General features: G+C 40.5%; 1 protein-coding gene across 1 annotated transcript in view; it reads left to right on the top strand.

The window, feature by feature from the left end:
* Window positions 1–4,268: 4,268 nt before the first annotated feature.
* Window positions 4,269–20,882, top strand: part of LOC109035399 (uncharacterized) — a 69,684-nt gene continuing 53,070 nt past the window's right edge. Inside the window, exon 1 of the mRNA XM_072299477.1 lies at window positions 4,269–6,852. Within this exon, the coding sequence (XP_072155578.1) occupies window positions 5,877–6,852 (976 nt within the window). The 5' untranslated portion in view covers window positions 4,269–5,876. The remainder of the gene's footprint in view (window positions 6,853–20,882) is intronic.

Raw genomic sequence — 20,882 nt, forward strand, 5'->3', positions numbered from 1 at the left:
TAAGAAGAGGTACATCCGATATTATTGTCCTACCTCATAAATTAGACACTTAAGTGCATTTAGTCAAAATTTCGTGTCGATCAGAGTGGTGCGCAACACCCAAGCACGCAATTTTCTAACCTCAAAACGCCGAAATTGCCCATTTCGGCACCCATTATCACTCCGTGTGAAAAAATAAGAAGAGATACATCCCATATTATTGTCCTACCTCATAAATTAGGCACTTAAGTGCATTTAGTCAAAATTTCGTGTCGATCAGAGTGGTGCGCAACACCTAAGCACGCAATTTTCTAACCTCAAAACGGCCAAAATGCCTATTTCAGCACCCTTTATCACTCCGTGTAAAAAAAAGAGAGGTGGGTACATTCGATTTTATAGTCCTACCTCATGAATTAGACACTTGAGTACCTCGAGTCAAAATTTCGTGTTGATCAGAGTGATGCGCAACACCCGAACACGCCGCTTTCTAACCTGAAACCTCCCAAAATTCCCATTTTGGCATTCATTATCACTGTATGTCAGCCAAGATCCCGCTTGAAAATTGCATGATGCACATTTCAAAGTTTATTTTGGCACCCTGCCGCGTAGCAGACCCGGTCACTCAGGGAAACCTCTAAACTCCTAGGATATATATGACGGTAGGGAGGCTCGCTCATCCCCCACGAAGAAGCGTTCCCTCGTCCAAACTTCCATAATACGTAGCGGTGCAATGAGTGCTGGCAAATTCAAGTCAATCTGTCACGTAATACTTAGGACAATTAGTCGAATTTAACGCTTAAATAGCCGAATTTAACGGATTACAGTAGACGTATTTATCGTAATATAGTCGTATTTACCGTAATATAGTCGTATTTACCGTGGTCTAGCATTGGCCTCAGTATACCCTTCAGCTCGCCCAGAGGGATTCCCTTCATGAATCCCCAGACGCACTACGTGAAGTCTGACCCACTTCAAAAAAAAAACAAAAAAAACCACACCTTCAATTTGTTTTTTGTTCTTGTTTTAACCTAATATACGTACAAATTGTTTCAGAGGTAAACAAAAAAAATTGTAATAAGCAAGTATTTGTTACAAAGTCTGTTAAAATCAACTAGTTTAGTTTGTCTGTCGATTTGTATATCATGTCTTACCTTAAGTAATAATTTTGTCATCTCTACAATTGTAAATGTTAATTATATTTAAAAAAAAAACCCGTTTCTTTCACTCATAACAAAGTTTCTTTACTGAAAAAGTGTTTTCCTTTGACTTTAGGTTCTTTCTAACCTCTTGTTAATTTATATTGACTTGAATTTGCCAGCACTCATTGCACCGCTACGTATTATGGAAGTTTGGACGAGGGAACGCTTCTTCGTGGGGGATGAGCGAGCCTCCCTACCGTCATATATATCCTAGGAGTTTAGAGGTTTCCCTGAGTGACCGGGTCTGCTACGCGGCAGGGTGCCAAAATAAACTTTGAAATGTGCATCATGCAATTTTCAAGCGGGATCTTGGCTGACATACAGTGATAATGAATGCCAAAATGGGAATTTTGGGAGGTTTCAGGTTAGAAAGCGGCGTGTTCGGGTGTTGCGCATCACTCTGATCAACACGAAATTTTGACTCGAGGTACTCAAGTGTCTAATTCATGAGGTAGGACTATAAAATCGAATGTACTCACCTCTCTTTTTTTTACACGGAGTGATAATGGGTGCTGAAATAGGCATTTTGGCCGTTTTGAGGTTAGAAAATTGCGTGCTTAGGTGTTGCGCACCACTCTGATCGACACGAAATTTTGACTAAATGCACTTAAGTGCCTAATTTATGAGGTAGGACAATAATATGGGATGTATCTCTTCTTATTTTTTCACACGGAGTGATAATGGGTGCCGAAATGGGCAATTTCGGCGTTTTGAGGTTAGAAAATTGCGTGCTTGGGTGTTGCGCACCACTCTGATCGACACGAAATTTTGACTAAATGCACTTAAGTGTCTAATTTATGAGGTAGGACAATAATATCGGATGTACCTCTTCTTACTTTTTCACACGGAGTGATAATGGGTGCCGAAATGAGCAATTTCGGCGTTTTGAGGTTAGAAAATTGCGTGCTTGGGTGTTGCGCACCACTCTGATCGACTCGAAATTTTGACTCAAGGTACTTAAGTGGATCACTTAAGAGGTGAGACGATAAAACCGGATATTTCTCTCTACATTTCTCCACGCCTAGTCATCAAAGGAGGCTAATGGTGGCATTTAGGCCGTTTTGAGGTTAGAAAATTGCGTTTTTAAGTATGGCGCACCACTCCGATCAACACGAAATTTTTACTGTATCTTATTGGATGTATAAATTAAGAAAAGAGACAATTTTTGTTTGTGTGCATGTTTCCATACGCCACCTAGCCGCGAAAAAAGGGAAAAAAATGATTTTTTCAAAAATTTTACGAATTTTTTTGGAGGCTAAAATATTATCCGATGATAATGAATTTTTTTCTACAAAAACTAAGCTAATTGATGTAGATTCTGACAAATTTTGGTTCAATTCTATCGAAAATTACGAAAGTTATGAGGAAATGACGTTAGCATAGTCAAAAATAGCCCAAAAAAGCGGTTTTTGGGGGTCTGAGGGGGGGCGGAGGGGGTTGGGGGGCTAAAATCCCCCAAAACCTAAGTTTTAGGACACCCTTGATGACTTAAAATGGTTAAAATAAAAATCCATTCACAAGGGCATTTTGACATGCTTATCCCGGGATACCCTTTCATAGGGCTGTGAGATACTTCACAGAAATTTCGCAGGGCTGTGAAATATTTCACAGAAATTTCGCAGGGCTGTGAAATGTTCCACAGAAATTTCGCAGGGCTGTGAAATATTTCACAGAAATTTCGCAGGGCTGTGAAATATTACACAGAAATTTCGCAGGGCTGTGAAATATTTCACAGAAATTTCGCAGGGCTGTGAAATGTTCCACAGAAATTTCCGCAGGGCTGTGAAATATTTCACAGAAATTTCGCAGGGCTGTGAAATATTTCACAGAAATTTCCCAGGCTGTGAAATATTTCACAGAAATTTCACAGGGCTGTGAAATATTTCACAGAAATTTCACAGGGCTGTGAAATATTTCATGAAATTTCACAGGGCTGTGCAATATTCGATATGTTTTAGGAGCTAGAGTATGCAACCCGCATCAAACACAGACAAATAGAAGAAAGTCACAATTTTTACATATTGCGAAACATGCAAATAAGGAACCTATATTTTTCCAATTATTTCATAACTTTCTGAAATTTAGAGGATATTTACAGAAAGCACCAAGCGGTATTTTGATTAGTTTTATATTAAAATTCAAAACAAGAAATAAATTAGAGCACAAAAAGTGCAGTTATGTTGATTCTGGTTAAATCCATCCACTTCGTCGCTTGCCTGACAAAAAGGCGTAACTGCACTGATAGATGAACCCGACAAACCATTGAGTTTCGTGAACAACAGGGTCCGTCCCAAAATTTAGATACGTCTTTACGTCAGGAGGACGACGCACAGTGGATCGAGGATCGAGTCGATAATACAGAAATTTTTGGCTAAAACTGCAAATTTTGATGTTCATTTTGTCACATTTTCTTCAAAAGGTGTTTATGGAAGAAAATTTCACTACAGAACTAATGGAGCCACTTTTAGAACCTCAAAGTTTTGTATAAACGGGGTTATAGGTGTTTAAAGTTTTGCTGGAAAAAAAAAAACAAATTGAATAGAGTCCAGACTCTTGAAAACATCAACAAGAAAAAATACTATTGATTCAATCGAATTTTTGCTTGAATCAAAACGAAATCCTCTTAAATTAAGAGGTTTGGTTCTTGATTTAAGCTAGATTCTGATTGAATCAAGAGTACTTTTTCTTGTCGATGTTTTTAAGAGTCTGGACTCTAGATCCAATGTGTTTTTTTTTCCAGTGTTCAACATTTGTCCGACCTCCTATTGGCTCGATCCACCGTGCGACGGCTTTGTGTTTAGCCACAATCCATTTTCGCCGGTGCAGGTACTCCCCGAGTAGGTTGCAGGTGACCCTTCCTTACAGGTGACCCTCGGGTGCCCGTCGGAGGGAGATGCGCCACAGGGCGGCAACGCGGCGATCCGGCGGGGGGGGGGGGGGGGGGGGGGCTGGGGGGGCTTCTCTGGGACTGGTTGTGTGAAATCGAGGACGGTCGGGGCTGCGTCACGTGACTCGAGATGTGGTCCGAACCGCTTGCTTCGGCTCGGGCCGCGGACCTCAGTTCAGTGCCACCAGTTCACCACTCGCGGCTCTCCGCGTCCACCGCGCCGCCCCCTCCCCGCCGCCCTCACCCGCGCCCGTGCATTCCAAACTTTCGAGGCCCCACCGGCCAGAAACCATAGCTTTACGACCTTTGAGCAACGTCCGGCTCTCGACCTCTCCGGTGAGTTTCCTCGGGATTTTCGCGAAGTTTTACCACGATATTCGTTGTTTGTTTCGTTTTTCAAGGGCGATCGTGTCTAGTTTTGACCGCATTGTGTGATGAAAGATTCTGGTTTGACCTCTCTAATGTCTTGTTTACACCCGGAGTGACATCGTGCCAATTCTCTAGTTCTGTGATTGCCATTTTCATTGGACCCCTTGTTGAGTGAAGTTCTTTCCCCGGAAAGAATCACCCCTACTCAGGTCTGGATAGCGTTTCTTTTACGCTCGAAGGAATTTTGAACAGTGTATGGATGGATTTAGACCTACTCTTTTAATGCTTTTAACAAGCTGCCATACATTGATTTCACTCCAGACTTAATGCCTCAATCATCGCAGGGCAGCAAACATTGAGCTAACATTGACTTGATGCTTTCTATCCTATGATATTTCGACCAACTCCGATTCGGATGTTCGGAGGGTAATCTAAGTTCAAGGCGATTCACCGAGAGCTGAAAATCCACGCGCGTCTTGTGTTGTGTTTGACTCGTTAATCGGAATGATGATGCGTGCAGCTAGAGATCGTTCGTAATTCCATTTGCATCCCAATTACTCGCCCTACTTCTTGCCTGCTGCCGGGTCAGCACAGTGTTGTGATGGGGCGATTGCTCACTTGTTTTCATCAGCATTGTTATCAGGAGTGTGATCATCGGTTTTGAATAACGCGTATGTTACCATGACAATGATCTGACAACATTTTCAAGCAGTTGTGTACCAAAATTCGTCCGATAGTGTCGGGAACGCGTGTGAATGCTAGTCGGTCGAGTGACTCAAACGCAAGGGTAGGAAAGTGTCGATTTACACACGTGATTTGCACTATCACGCCGCGTCCGGTCAGCGTTTTTCAGCGCAACGGAGCAGAACGCGCAAGACCTTCTTACACGCGTTATCTACATCGGGAATGTATCAGTTTTTTCGGTCGAATACGCGGGCGTTTCGAACCCGAGCTATTGAGCATTTCACGCACCTCGCTCCACGGTGCGCGCCGCGAACCTAGCTCGATTTTACTTCTTATCTTCGAGCCTGGTAGAAAACCACGGCATACACTTCCACATAACCTGAATAGATTAAGTGTATTTAAATTACCAGTGCTTCGTCATTGTGAGCACAAAGCAACGACCACTAAGAATTTTGCCAGCAGAGAATTCATTTGACACACGCATTTAAAAAGTACCCGCTTGCAGTTCCAGTTTTGTATCTCTCCAGAAGGAATATTGTGGAATTGGATTGGTTCATTTGCATATGATAACTCATCTAAGTAGTCGTTAAGCTCTGGCCTACTGGGTAATCTACCGTGGGTCTGTGACTTATTGAATGATACGAACTAACCTACAAGGAAGCTTCTTGAGTGTCCTGTCTAGTCAAGCAAATCCAGCAACCTTAGATGCGGAGAGCCACTAAGCATCGCTACTTCACCTTCCCCTTGCGCTTCGCATAATGGCCTTCAAGATGCGCAAGGACATCAAGAACTCCTCTTACTATGTGTGGTTCTTGGGCGCGCAAGAAGCGAGGGGCTTGCGCGGGCCCGAGTACGTTCTGCCGGTCATCAAGAGCCTCGTCGAGCGCGAGAAGGACGTCGAGCCGTTCAAGATCACGCTTCAGGTCAGCTCGAAAGGCATCAAGATCATCCAGAACGTGCCGACGCCGATCGGCGAACTGCCCGTCCCTCGTGCCTACCCCAAGACCCAGAAAACGGAAGTCATCAAGCACTTCATCCCTCACCACACACTGACATACGTCCTGCAGGACAACGACATCGTCGCTTACATCTTACTGCTCTTCAACCCCGTCACCAAGTGCCCTGTCCACGTCCACGCGCACCGGTGTGACTCCACCGAGACTGCCTTCACGCTGACCAGCCTCCTCCAGACACTCATAGAGCGACCGGAGAACCAGAAGAAGCTGACGTCCATCGAGATCAGTCTGAAGGCGAAGGGGCTGCTCCCGCCAGTCGGGGTCAAGGCCAAGCGCCCGCAGGTCACCTCGCCGCCGCCCAGGAAGCCCGACTCCGAGGTGGAGCGAGAGCGAGGGAATCTCATGCCGCGAACGCCATCTACCGACCGGATCGCGAACTTGTACGATTCCCTGGCGGCGGAGCTCCGCGAGAAGCTCGGCTCGCCGCCGGCCGGGCACGCGCCTATCCTCCTCCCGCCGCGGGACTACGATACCGTCCACCGTCAGAAGGGTAACCTAGTGAATATCGAGACACGCGAGTGCCGGTCCGCGAATGTGGTCGGTGTTAACGTCAAGAACTCCCGCAAGAGCGCGGAGGCGACCAGGATTGCCAACGGGATGGCGCCCGCCAGGACCAAGATCGGGTCCTCCGGCGGGTCCAGCGGCATCGGCTCGGACCACGCACCCAGCCCCGAGCAGGACTCCGAGACCCGGTTTTTGGACCATGAATCTAGCTCAGGTAAGCTGGAAATTAAGTCTTCGGTTTAATCAATACTAGGGGCTTATGGGGCTGCTTCGCAGCCCCTTATTTTTCCTGTACACTTTTCACTTTCACATGTTTTTTTTTTTTTTTTTTTATTCATTTTCATTTAATTTTCTGTTTTGTCTTTGAATCGGGTCTAATTATTTCTTTGAGAGAATAAATATAACAAATGTTTTCAAAAATTGTAATTTTATTTAGTAAGCTTTAAACTAAAATTTTGTTTTAATCTTCATACAAAATTATTTTTTAGGTTTTACATTTGTTCTCAAACTAATTTTAAAGAAGATCTTTTTTTATTTTTTAAATACTTTGCTTTTTTTCGATTAAATTGTTGATTCTTCTTTTGCCATTTCTGTCCTGCTTTTCTTCCTATATTTCCTACAACTTTGCTCTTCTTCTTTCCTCCTTTTGTCTTTTCTTTTTTTGCTTCTTCGTTTTCTTCTTCAGTAGCTGTTCCTTCTGGTTCTTCTTCTTTTTCTGCTCCTGTTTTAACTTCATCTAATTTTTCCGCTTTTTCTTCTTCGTTTTTTCCATGTTCAGTCTGCTTTCTGGTTTCCGTATTTGTTGGTATGTTATCTTTTTCTTGTTTCGTTATCTTACTACCCCATCTTGTAATCCCAACTGGCCGGAAATCAAAAACGAACTTAAAAACGGTGAAAAACCATGTGATCGTCCCGATATCGTTTCACGTGTTTTTCAATGCAAAAAATAAAATTTAGAGATGAGTAATAAAATAATAACAACACTATTAAACAGATTTTTAAGTCTTATTATTTTCTCTGAACTGTTTATTTTTAAAATGTTTAGAACAAAACGGAATAGACAAAGTCCAAATAGTAACTAACAGAGGAGGAAAGATTTAAATGCAGTATCCGGAATGCAGCTGCATTCCGGATGCGTTAAGGGGTGGGAAGGAGGGAGGGACGGACTGAGAAACTGAAAAAAGTACGTTACGTAACGGTAAATATTAAATAAACTTACCTATATATGGATCCTTGAACTTTAAAGCAATAAGGTCCATCACCCGGAATATCAATTCGATTTGCAGAGAAAGAGGCAAAAGCAACAGCACTATTATAATTTCTGATATGCTTTATGAAATTTGGAGAATATAAAAATAATGATTTCAAATCGGTATTTGTCCGAATACTCGGTAAAGAAATTAAGCCATTTTGGCAGCAGTTATTAAAATGACCATTGGACATTTCACCCTGAAAATGGCGAGCATCACAATGATGACAAATTATATTCATTGAACCGACTGAAAATTTGGTAACAAAATTTTCATCAAAGTTCTGATCATCAATTTTATACTTCCGAAATGAAGAAATGAAACTTTGATTTTCTATACTAATAACAGAGTTAAGTTCTTGCTTCACTAAACGAACATGGGAAGAATTGTGGAAAACGCGACCACGTTTTGGAGGACGACCGCCTCGGTCATTCAAAATTTCACTCATAACAACTGTTTTTAAAATTAAAATTAGTAAAAATTATTATTATTTTAACAAAATCATAACTGAAAAGTTCAATTTTTAAATTAAAAAAAATAAATCAGAAGAAAAAAGATGAAATGAAAATGGAAATTAATAATAAACATATTTATACACATTGAAAAGAAACAGCGTGAAAAGTTCTGATCGGAAATGAGAAAAAAAACTTGGAGGTTATTGCCTTAATGAGGAAAAATTGGCAATAGGAAAAAGATAAAAAGATGGAACCAATCATGAAAAACCGTAAAAAAAAAAAAAACGCGGGAAAAGAAAAATGTAAGTTGATGGCAGTTGAGTGTTGGAAGTAACCTCACTTAATGATGATTGTTGAACGAAAACAGCTGATAAAAAGACAGCAAACAGTAAAGTAAGATGCGTAGCAACAAAACTTTTCCGAAAAACAAAAAACAAAAAACCCCCACTTCCCCTCATCCAATTTATGAGTTTTTAGGGATTTAAAAATCGGGGACGAACCCCAGAAAATAATTTATAGTTTTCCCGAAGCATTGAGAACAACACCTTTCAAATGAACCAACGCCCCTCGCAATTAGTACAGTGGTTGATTCACAATTTCATTCTATTTTTCAAATTAAATATTAAGATATGACAAGGGTATCCTGGAAGGTGACGGCCTGGACGTCCTGTGAAAGGCTGGCGACAAGGGGTGGAGGAGGAGATCAGAAGGTGCCAATTGCCTGATGATCTCTGGGAGGATAGGGGGCAATGGCAATTGGGCGTCGCAGAGCGCGAGGCGGCGCTATAAAATCGGCTTTATGTATGTATGACAAGGGTGGAACCAAGTATTTTTTTTTTTTTTTGAGGGGGGAGGGTGCAGAGAGGGGCATCTCATAACAACGGCTGGGGGACACAGCAAAACACCCTAGCTTGTTTGTTGTAACCCGAGGGGGGCTTGTTTAGGAGGACGCTCTCAGCTCCAGAGGGGGTCCGAAGGCCTTCCGGACAAAATTTTGAAAAATGAGACGTCTTAGAAGCAAAAAGCTGTCTTTTCCGTCGAAGTATTGAAATACAATTTAAAAGATGATGAAAATTCCACTAATTTTCAGAAAATGGGTGAATGGTATTGGGGAGGGAAAGTTACAATATAGATTTACAGAAAACTGAATGAAATACCGCTTTGAAACTTCCTGTAAATTTGTGTAGGTTCATAAAACTTAAATTCACAAAATTTCATGGCAGTATGTATAGCGTCGTTTTCTGCTGTTAGAAAAATAGAACACAAAAGGAAATCAACCGCCCGTTAAAGAATACTATGGAATCATAAGGAGAGAATCAGAAGGAGGAAGAGAATCATATGGGAGGAGCCCGCCCAACACGAAATATTGCAGCAATATTGCAGCAATATTGTCAATATTGAAACAATATTGTCATGTAAATATTTCCTTAAATACACTGCAGAAATATGTTGACAATATTGCTAAAATATTTCATGACAATATTGTAACAATATATTTATAAAAATGTTTTAAATATATTTACAAAATATATTTATGTAATTACTTTTAAAACAGTTTGTAAAATATATTTACAAAATATTTTAAAATTATTTTAGAAATATTAGTTTAAAAATATTTGTTTAATATTATGTTAAAAATATTTTATAAATATTTTTGTAATATTTAAAAATTAATTGCTAAAATGGCAAAAAATGGTTTGCGATTTCTGCAATTTGCTTTTTTTGCTAAAATGCCCACCCTCGTGGCGAGAACGACAAAACAATTTGCAAAAGTGGTAATTTTATTGTGCGAAAATGGCAAACTATACTTTTGCGAAATTAACATTACTAGTTTATGCTATTATGGCTAAAATTTTTGCTAGATTTTCAAAATGTTTGCCAAATTAGCGTATGGTTTTGCTCTGTTTACCAATTATTTTGCGGAACTTACTAAAATCAATCGCTAGAAAAAAGAAAGGGGGGGGGGGGAAGAAAAGACAAAAAGAAGGGAAAAAAATAAATAACATAACATAAATACATCGACATAAATTCAAACTAGGAAAAAGCTCAAATAATTAAAACTGGAAAAAGACGCAATTATAAAAAACAGTAATTTGGTAAAGAAAAAAATGAGAGAGAGTTAAAAAAAACGAAAATTTGTAATACATGAATAGGAATATGTTGAGTACAATTAATAAAGAATTTGAAACACAAATTACAGGATGAAATAAAAAATAATAAATAAATAATAAATAATAAATTCTGGTAAAATATTATAAGAATCCGTCAATAAACAAACATATTACGGACTCAGAGGCCTGCGATAGTTAAGAGATTGAATTTACGGGCCCATCTACATCAAGCCTGGCTGGTCTGGTGGTAAAGTACTGGACTTCGGATATCAACTCCACCCCGAGGCGTGGGTTCTAATCCCGACTAGGACGGCGCGGATTTTAAGGTCAGTAACAACTCTACGATCCACAACCTGGACGCATGTGTACATTAGAAAGAAAATTAGTACCAAAGACGTCTCCTAGAGTGCGCGCACACGGATATGGAATATGATAACCTCATCGCAAGTAAATATTTTTAAAATATATTATCAATATTACCTTGACAATATTGCTGCAATATTGTCAGGGGGGCGGACAACAAACTATTGCAGCAATATTATTTCGATATTGTTAAAATATTGTTAAAATGTTTTTGACAATATTTCAGCAATATTTTTAAAATATTTCCGTGTTGGGCGGGAGTCAATTAAAGCTCTATACATCATGTTTTCTTCTCAAGCTTTCACGAGGAAAATGAGTCACACAGCAGAAAGTCTGGAAATCAACTCTTGAACAAGATATAAGTGTTTACAGTTAAATTTGGCTAAATGGCAAAAATACAACAGAAGTCATCCACACAATCTGACTTCCCTGTGATCGTGTCAAAAATTCCTACTAATTTCTTGTTCAAGGATTAACTGTCGAACTTTCTTTTAAGTTGCTTTAGGTATTTTATCCTGTTCGGACACGGCAACCTTGTATGGGACCTATTCGTCAGAAAATAAAAAAAATTATAAAATCATGTCCGGAGAGGGGGGGAGTTAAGTGTTTTAGGAAGGAATGAGGGATCGAGGAGCTTGTCCGTATCGATTTCACATTCTAGAGGCACTGCAAGGATGACTTCAATAAATTCCGAACTTTCCGTTGTGTGAATTGTTTCGTAGATAAAATTTTGAAGAAAAAAGCATGTGGCGTCTTTCACTGGCTCAGACCTCGTCTAGTAGCCCATTCTTCAAATTTCAGATACCTGTCGGTTATTTACTCTCTGCGTGTGGCGAGGAATGCGAGGATCGCACATTTCACTCTCACTGGGGACGTCGGAAGCATAGGTCCGCGTAGGCGACAGGGAGGAATTAGGCCGTGGATGGATGAGCGACGAGCGTGGCTCTGTGCCATTGGAATGGGGGCTTCGGGTACGCGTCGCACCGGGCGGTGTGCCACGTTGGTCGGTGTGCAAATGCCTGGACCGGATCGCGGACCACGGCCGGCCGGTCGCTGCGGACCTCGGGGCGGTTTCGCTGAATGCTGAGCAACGAGCAACGGTCTCGCCGCTCCGAGATGAGGAATGGGAGGATCCTGCATTTGCACCACCGCGCCGACAAGCCGTTGCCGCCCTGCCAGAAATTCGCATTATTTTAGGGATCTACGGTACCTACACTGAAAAAAAATTCTCGGCGGTTTTACCACAGTCCGTTGGTACCTTTTCCATCTCACTTTTTTACCAATTATTGGTAATTTTACAAAGACAGACTGGTAAGCTTACCTAAAAACCGGTATTTTTACTGTTTTTTTCAGGTAAGAATACCACTTTTATTGGTAATAATTTCCCGGTATTTTATCTCGGTAATTCTACCACAGTCGATAAAAAATATTGGCGTTTTTACCAAAGTCCAGTAAAATTACCGAGAAAGTTCAATACTTTTACGGAGATTTCTCGGTAAAATTACCGATTCCATAAATGGTAATTTTACCAAGAAAAAACTGGGATCAAATAGAACCCTGAATTCTTGGTAATTTTACTCTTTTCTTGGTAAATACACCGAGATTTTTTTTCAGTGTATGTGGGAGAGTCCGGCATGTCGATATTTTTTATGTAAATTCATGAAGCTCATGTGCCGGAATCACACGCTGAATGTGGTAGTTGAATGTGGAAGTCATCGGCCCGATGCCTGAATGTTGCGCCACAAGCCCGTATCAGACGATCAAAGTAGAGGCTTCAAAGAGACTCATCGATTGCCCCGAATTAGACCGCTGGCCAATGAGAGGGCTAGGAACGGCATCAATGAACCTCTTTGAGGCCTCTACTTTGATTGTCTGATACGGGCTACACGTAACGATTCTCAGCGACCATCGGATAATGTCGAATTTTTTTGAACTTTTCGAAAAGGTTTGATACAAATTTGGATGACAATAACTCGAATTTGTAAACTTTCAGCCGTTGAGCAATGACAGTTGACTTCCATTTTCAGCTGCCAAATTCAACATGTGATTCCGGCAATAGGGCTCAAAAGGAAAGCCAACATATGGATTCGGATTGTCCAGAGTGATAAATTATCAAATATTTTACGACCCTTTGTTTGTTAAGTACGTATTTGACTTAGTTTTTGCATAAATGTACTCATTTTCGTATAAGGACACTCATTTATGAACATTCTCGACCATTTTAGTTTGATATTGGAATCTGAAGATTCGCAGCGGCATTTTTCTAGTGTTTTTCGTGTTAAAAGCTTGGCTGCCCTTTTGCGCCCCAAGAGCTCCATAGTCAGACGTGTCCGGACTCTTTCCATATAGGTATACTCTACTTCCTCCCAGCACGGGTGGTTCTATCGGAATGCTGTGTACTTCCCAGTAAAATTGACACCTTAAACATGAGATAGGTAAAATTAAAAGTTTGGCAAAAAATCGCAAGACAAAGCTCAGAAGTTGACGATCTTTTCACTCCATATATCACTGGAATCGGGATTTCCGACTGAATTTTTGCGGAGGTAGATTACTGGTTTTTTTTCTATTTCCAATTCAAAATTTGATCCAGAGCATCGAAAATTTTTGATGACATATGTTCTAAACTGTTTTCAAAAATTAATATTCCTTCTGGAGAAATGTGGCAACGTTCAGATTTTAATACAGAATTTTTCCTCGGCATGGAAGATTAGATGCCTATGGTGGCACTATCGGTATACGAGCATACGGCGAGGATCCAGATTCTCGAATACGAACTTTTTCGGATTGGGTTGCACTCAACAGATAAGCATACACCCCACAGAGCCCCCCATATTCATTTCCATTTTTTCAGGATATCAAAGGCACTTTATCGCGACCTTTATAGTATAGGTTGCGTGCGCTCTCCGGAGCTCCTCTTTAAATTCCTGGAAACAGAGGATATCCACGTGCCGTTTGCTTTCAGGAGCACCTGGCAATCTGCGTCATGAATAGTACGGGGGTGACTATAACCAGATATCAAAAACTATGAGCAAAATTGGTTGATATGTGGTTCGAACAATGTTCCCAATAAGTTTAGCAACTGACGGTTTTTGATAAAAAAAATGTGCTCAAACAGGCAACGAGATGATCTTAAGAGACTTGGTGGTCATGCAGCGACATGCGACACCACGCGTTAAAAATTTCAAAGATCCTAAGTATGATAAAAAAGGTGCAGTTACACGATCAAATTGAGCCATCAAACTGAAGCTCTGATTGGTGGAAAAAGACCTGAGGTGAGTATGCGACCAATGAGAGGCCCAATTTGATGGCTCAATTAGATCGTGTAACTGGACCTTAAAACACATGCAAACAAAAAATTCAGCGTGTAGTCAACTTGCAGTGTGAGTTTTAAAGACTGACGATATAAGCGCAATATCTTAGGACTCGTAAGATATCGATAGCCATGGCAAGAAACCACATATCTCCGTTTTCGACGTAGACTCCCTGTCAAACTTTATTTTTTCCTTGGAAAAATAGTCAACGTTATTACCTGGAAACCTCCTCGACTTTTCTTCTTTGTTAGCAAAGTATTCTGTGTTTTCAAGCCACAAAGTTTACTTGTTTCTTTTTGAAAAAAGAAAATAGGAGTGGAAATTTCGAGGCAGTAATGTAGATACGTGGTTTCGCATTTTGGTTATCGATATGTTTGTTAGAGAATCAGAACTGGAAAAGGGCAAAGGCCACATGGGTAACGCGCTGACCAAAGAAGCATTCAGAGTCCTCTCGTAACTCCATTAAACGTCAATACAAGCAGAGTGATGTGAGAGCGGAGTGGAATCTACTTATTAAGCGAAGCACTCCTTATTCATCTAGTTTCGTAGGGGCAAAATAGGCTCTGGCGTGAAATTCACTTCAGATTCCACTCCGGGAGATTTCTAACAGTGTAGTTATCTAAAGACAGTAAGTTGGAAACGTAGCGAACGTGCGTTAAAATTCAGAAAACTGGAAAACTCAATACAGAGGGAAATGTTCAGCTACGTCTTATAGCAATTAGTAAAACCCTCTGAAAGTGAAATTAAAATATTGAAACTCTCTACTTAGAATTTGTAGTACCTTTAACATATTGCAACATGCTGATATTTATTTACTTTAGATCAAGTTTTCTAGACAAATTATATTTGTGAAGTAGTTTTAAGAGAATATTTGTAATCAATTTTGGGGGATGTTATGTCAGAGGACGGTTCCTCCCATTTGTACTTTATTACAATAAAGAATAATAATAATAAAAAAAAAATACAGAGGGAAAAAGCTCATTCGAGCAAAATTTTCTCTCAGAGAAATACATTGTTTGGTACGCTATTTTCACGACCTCTCCAAGCTCGGTAGCAGAAAATTCAGGAGGCTGCTCTGCAATGATGAAGGGTCCAATTAAACCCGAAACGCGTCTGCAGTTGCTTTTTGAGTGGTCGTAACTGGAGTTGCACCAAACAACGAATCACTTCGAGGGAAAATTGTGCGCGAATGAGCTTCTTCCCTCTGTATTGAGATTTCCAGTTTTCTGGGTTTTAAAGCACGTTGCCTACTTGTCCAACTTACAACTTACACCAAACAGCGTATCGCTTCGAGGGATTATTGTGCTGGAATGAGCTTTTTTCCTCCGCATTGAGATTTCCAGTTTTCTGGATTTTAACACACGTTTGCTACATGTCCAACTTCCAACTTACAACAACTTAGGTACACCAAGCAGCGTATCTCTTTGAGGGAACATTGAGCTAGAATGAGCTTTTTCCCTCTGTATTGAGATTTCCAGTTTTCTGGATTTTTAAGCACGTTGGCTACATATCCAACACTGGAAAAAAACACATTGGATCTGCTAGAGTCCAGACTCTTAAAAGCATCGACAAGAAAAAATACTCTTAATTCAATCGGATTTAAGCTTAAATCAAGAACCAAGCCTCTTAATTTAAGCGAATTTCGTTTTGATTTAAGCAAAAATCCGATTGAATCAAGGGTATTTTTTCTTTTCAATGTTTTCAAGACTCTGAACTTGATCCAATTTTTTTTTTTTCTTTTTTTTTTTTTTTCTTTTCCAGTGAACACACTGTCTATACGACTTGTGCGTCTACCGCAATCAGTTCGTGGTTTTCTGTTTGAAAATTTTAAAATATTAGGAGAAATCAGGCAACACGGTGGAGTTAGGCTAATTCTGATTAAATTCGTCCATTCCGTTTACGGCGGGCCGGGACGGTGACAGACGCTGGAGTGGAGTGAAACCTGCTCTCCGTTGGCACAGATCCTCTGATAGATGGGAGTCGCTCGGGTCCATTTTGCAACGGTGGGTGCCGGGAGCGGGAGAGTAAGAGTATGTGCAATCGAGCAGAGTCGAGCTGCAGTGAATGCAGAGCGTATAATGCAGGAGTGCAGCGGGAGGCAGAATGCGGGTTAGAGGTTGGTCTGGTCCAGGCCGATCCGCCGTTCCTCGGGTTGCCGATGTCGCTCCGACCCGCGGCACCGGGCCACCGAGTCCCCTGAACCCCGCGTCGGGGAACCAGTACGGCAACTGGTCCTCGTCGATGTCCGTGTTGCCGCTTGGCACGGCTGGGGAAAATTCCCACGTTGTGTTCGGCTGGAAACTGGGTCAGCTTCGTGGAAAAAAGACCGATCGGTGGTTGGTATTAATGAAATTCGATTGGAAAAAAATCTCACCTCTAGCGATGAGGAAAAAGAAATTATATTTAAAAAAACAAAAAAAAAAAACTTTGAGGGTAGTTTTACCGTATCGTACGTTACTTTTGGTGACTTCAATCGAGCCTTGGACGATTTCCCTGTAGTAGGTTTTGAGTTTAATAAAAATATTTGTTGATTGAACGAAACATTGAGTTGGTGTTCCAATTGGTTCTTCTCCTCTGGTCGAAGGCCTTTCAATGGCAATACAGTCACCATTCTGAAAAATAGCGAAGCAGATTCCGGCATGCACACTGAAAAAAAAAAAATCTCGGTGTATTTTCTAAGAAAAGGGTAAAATTACCTAGAATTCAGGGTTCTATTTGATCCCAGTTTTTTCTTGGTAAAATTACCATTTATGGAATTGGTAATTTTACCGAGAAATCTCGGTAAAATTATTGAACTTTCTCGGTAATTTTACTAGACAGTGGTAAAAACGCCAATATTTTTTATCGACTTTGGTAGAATTACTGAGATAAAATGGCAAAGTTACCGGGAATTGATTACCAATAAAAGTGGTATTCTCACCTGAAAAAAAACAGTAAAAATACCGGTTTTTAGGTAAGCTTACTAGTCCGTCTTGGTAAAATTAACAATAATTAGTAAAAAGAGTGAGATGGTAAAGGTACCAACGGACCATGGTATAAACGCCGAGAATTTTTTTTCAGTGCAGATGCTTCTGTGACTGTATTGCCGCAATGAGTGGACAAATTTTGATGACCGAGAAGTAGTCTTATCGTTGATAATGTTAACAAAACATGCGTTTAAAATTTTCTCATAAAAAAAGAAGAAGATGATCACTGAAACCGGTCAATTTTTAGCTTTCATGCTAAAAATTTTTCTTGTTCACTCCAAAAATCAGCGGACCGATAATTTTCTAAAAATTTCAAGTTTACTTCCTTGGGTACTCTGGATAATTTTTTTATAACATTCCATTCAAATATCTCGTTATTAAATAAGCCAGTTTTGTCCTCCTAACACAAAGTCGCTTAAGCAAGGTTAGGCTAGTTTACGTCAAATTAGGCATAACTGAGTTGGTATGGTACGCTGAATGACCCTCTCGATCATGTTCTTCATAAAAACTTATCCAGACATCTCGTTACTATATCAGCCAGTTTTGTTCTCCTAACGCAACCTAAAGTGGTTCGGCTAAGTTAGGCTCGATTAGGTCAGGCCGGGCAAAACTGAGTTGGCTGCAAGCTGAATGACCCTCTCGATCATGTTCCTCATAACAATCTACCCAGATATCTGGTTATTAGGAGCCAGTTATGCTCTCCGGCAACCGTGTATCGAGGTGACTCGAAAGAGAGAGAGACCTAGTGACTGGCGAGAAAGGTGAGTGTGGAATGGTTGATGTGGATGCACAATCAGTCTGAACTTTCTAGCCGTGATGCTCCGCATGCCTCTTGCACTCGCTGGTCGTTGTCGTTCGTTGCTCGGTCACCGATGCGCTGTGCCCCGTGACGTAATGGTCTCCTTTGGTAGTTACCCAATTTCGCTAGCGTCTGCGAAAGGCGCATGCGCTTCGCGCTTGTGCCTTTCACACTCGAATGGTGCTTACATCAATCCATAGGTTACATTCGAGAGCTTTACGAGGGACTGATGTCTCCATTTGCCAGTATAAGCGATTACCAAGCGTCTTACATGAAGACCTCGCGTTAGCTACCGAAGTAATGTACTGCCGTGCTAAGGAAGAACACCATATAAACATCCGAGAGTTGCCAAATTTCCTTCGATAAAATGTTCTTTGTTGAGGAAAATTATGAATATTTTCCTTGAAATTTTCAGACGTTTAAGATCAAATTACAAACAAAATTAACTGAGACATTGGTAGACAAACATTCCAAAATTTTCCTAAAAATTAGTGATTTTCCAGGGGAACTCTCATGTTAAGGAACCTATCGCAGGGTACGTGAGTAAGGAGTAAGCGTCACCGGAGGCTTTAACACAAGAATATGTAAAGTCTGAACCGTTCCAACCACATGCTATTTACTATCAATCATCGAGAACTGATTAGAAAAATACAGCTGAAACTATAAAGTCCTTCGAAAGAGTTACTGTTACTTACTAAGAGCAATATCTGTAGACAACGCAAGACGCATAACTCTTCGAATACCAGGATTTCCCTGCACGCAGGATCTCGTCTGACTACTTTCCTAACTCCAAAACAATGGACACAACCTCCACAGTCCGCATATTTACTAAAATTTTTTTTTTTTTTTTTTTTTATGGTTTTTTTTTTTTTTTTTAAAAAAAAGAGGGTTTCTCTTTTTCTTAACCACATCGTGAAAGTTCAGCACCCAAAAACGATCCTTGAAATGACCCAGCCCTAACTCTCCGCTTCATTTCTGATGTTTAAAGTCTGCGGAGGCCGCTTGATGAGAGAGGAGCTCAGAATTTCGAAAGGTGAGAAATGGCCATAAATACGGCTCACGAGCAGAAACGACGTCACTTTGCACCAATGACTCCTGCGGCGAGGTACTCAAAACGGGAGAGGCATCTGCGGTTGAAGGTCAAACAGATATATATTTCACGCATCTCATACGCCATGGTTAATGGCACGAATGGTGGTGCCAAATAATCAAAAAAAAATTAATTTTTGCATTAAGAACTGTAAGTAGGAACTTTTACTTCATATTTCGCATGGGTCAGCGCGTGGCATAAAATCATAATTTGATGACTGACTTTAATTATAATAAGCCGAACTGAAAATCCTGAGGATCGTACAGACGAGTTTATTCGTCAAAGGCGAAAACAGATTTTCCCTCCTCTTTTTAATGACAGCCGTAAACCTCTCCATTTCGTACTCAACCCCAGAAAGTGCTTTCATTTGGAGAAGCGCGTCAAGCAATCAATTTGGCAAACCTAACGGGCACACTGCTCGAAACTTTATTGATCGTTTGGGTCAACCTACTAAAACTAAAGATGAATGTTGCTGCCCGACGAGAGAGTCGTCAATGTTTCCTACAATGTCGTGCCTCTTCATAGTAGGATGCTGTGTCTATTTCATTTCTAAAAATGATTGAAGAAAAATAAATACTTAAAAAATACTACGCGGATCACGTCACATATTGTATTAATACTTCTCTCCCACTGTAGTCTCATAGGTCTCACCCACCGGAACCATTTGAATTTTGGCGGCTCTGGTGCTTGCACTAGAGCTGCTATTCCGGACGGTCCCAGCTGGGGAGTATCAATGGACCATGTTACATTGGAAAGACCGCGCGTTGGTTGATGGGAATCGGCGCCATTTTCGACTATGTACCTTGTCATGACTTTATTTTATTGCATATTGTTTTTTTGTTAGCCAATGCTATGTTGTGTAGTGTATTTTTGGAATCATGGTGATACAGTCAATAATTCAAAACTTGTCTGTGCTTTAATCTCGTGATGGAAAAAATGTACTTTACGTTCAAAATTTGAAATTTTGAATTTTAAAGTTTTCGCGGTTAAGGAAGCTCCAACCACTGGGTTGGAGCTTCCTAGTCATATTACTCGATATCAGCTGATAACAAACAAAGGTTACCAAGGAAACCGTAAACGTTTAACAACTATCGTGGCCATCGGAGCGATTATTGAAATGACATCGACTCTATGGCGCCCAATCACAACGACAAGTTAAAAAAAAAAAAAATTCGAAAGAGATTTTTTAGGATGCGGACCTCCAAAGAGCCTTCAAAATTAAAAGTATACAACAAGCGATAGTGCCATGCATTCTGCATATCAAGGGCCAATACACATTTATACACCGGCTTTGTAAATCTGCTAAGTTACAAAACATGAATCGACAGTTGTCGGATTGTACATCAATGACAAAATGTGTCTAGGCCCTCATTCTTGACTACAATTACCGTCGCCAGAGCCGCTTTCCGACGCGAATGCGTTGGAGCTTACTGCTTGTTTTACTTTTCGGGCCCATGGATGAGACAAGGGAAATGACACGTAGTGTGCACTGAAAGTTACATGAAGTTATTTTTGTTCATTTTTTTTTAATATTTTTTTTTAAATTATTTTTTTATTTTGCTTTTATTTTTTTATTCTTTGTTACAAGTCCGTTAATTTTAATGACCAAGACATGGTTCAAGTAGACCATTTACCAGGACCATTACCGTTACATTGCTGTAACGGAGGATAATATGGCAACAGTGTTTAGAACCGACCCACAGGATTTTGATAGATTCGCTGCCGGCAGTGTTGGCATTAAACTGCCGCAATGATTTAGTGATGAACTTACGCTCATTTTTCAATGCGAGTAATTTTTTGAAAAAGCACATAAGTGATAAGTATGTCGCTCTGGTGGTTGTTGTTAGGCCTTTTAGGGAATCGTATAATTGGATTATTGCATCGCCATTTAATGACCCC

The sequence above is a fragment of the Bemisia tabaci genome, chromosome 4 (assembly GCF_918797505.1).
Source record: "Bemisia tabaci chromosome 4, PGI_BMITA_v3".
NCBI lineage: Eukaryota > Metazoa > Arthropoda > Insecta > Hemiptera > Aleyrodidae > Bemisia > Bemisia tabaci.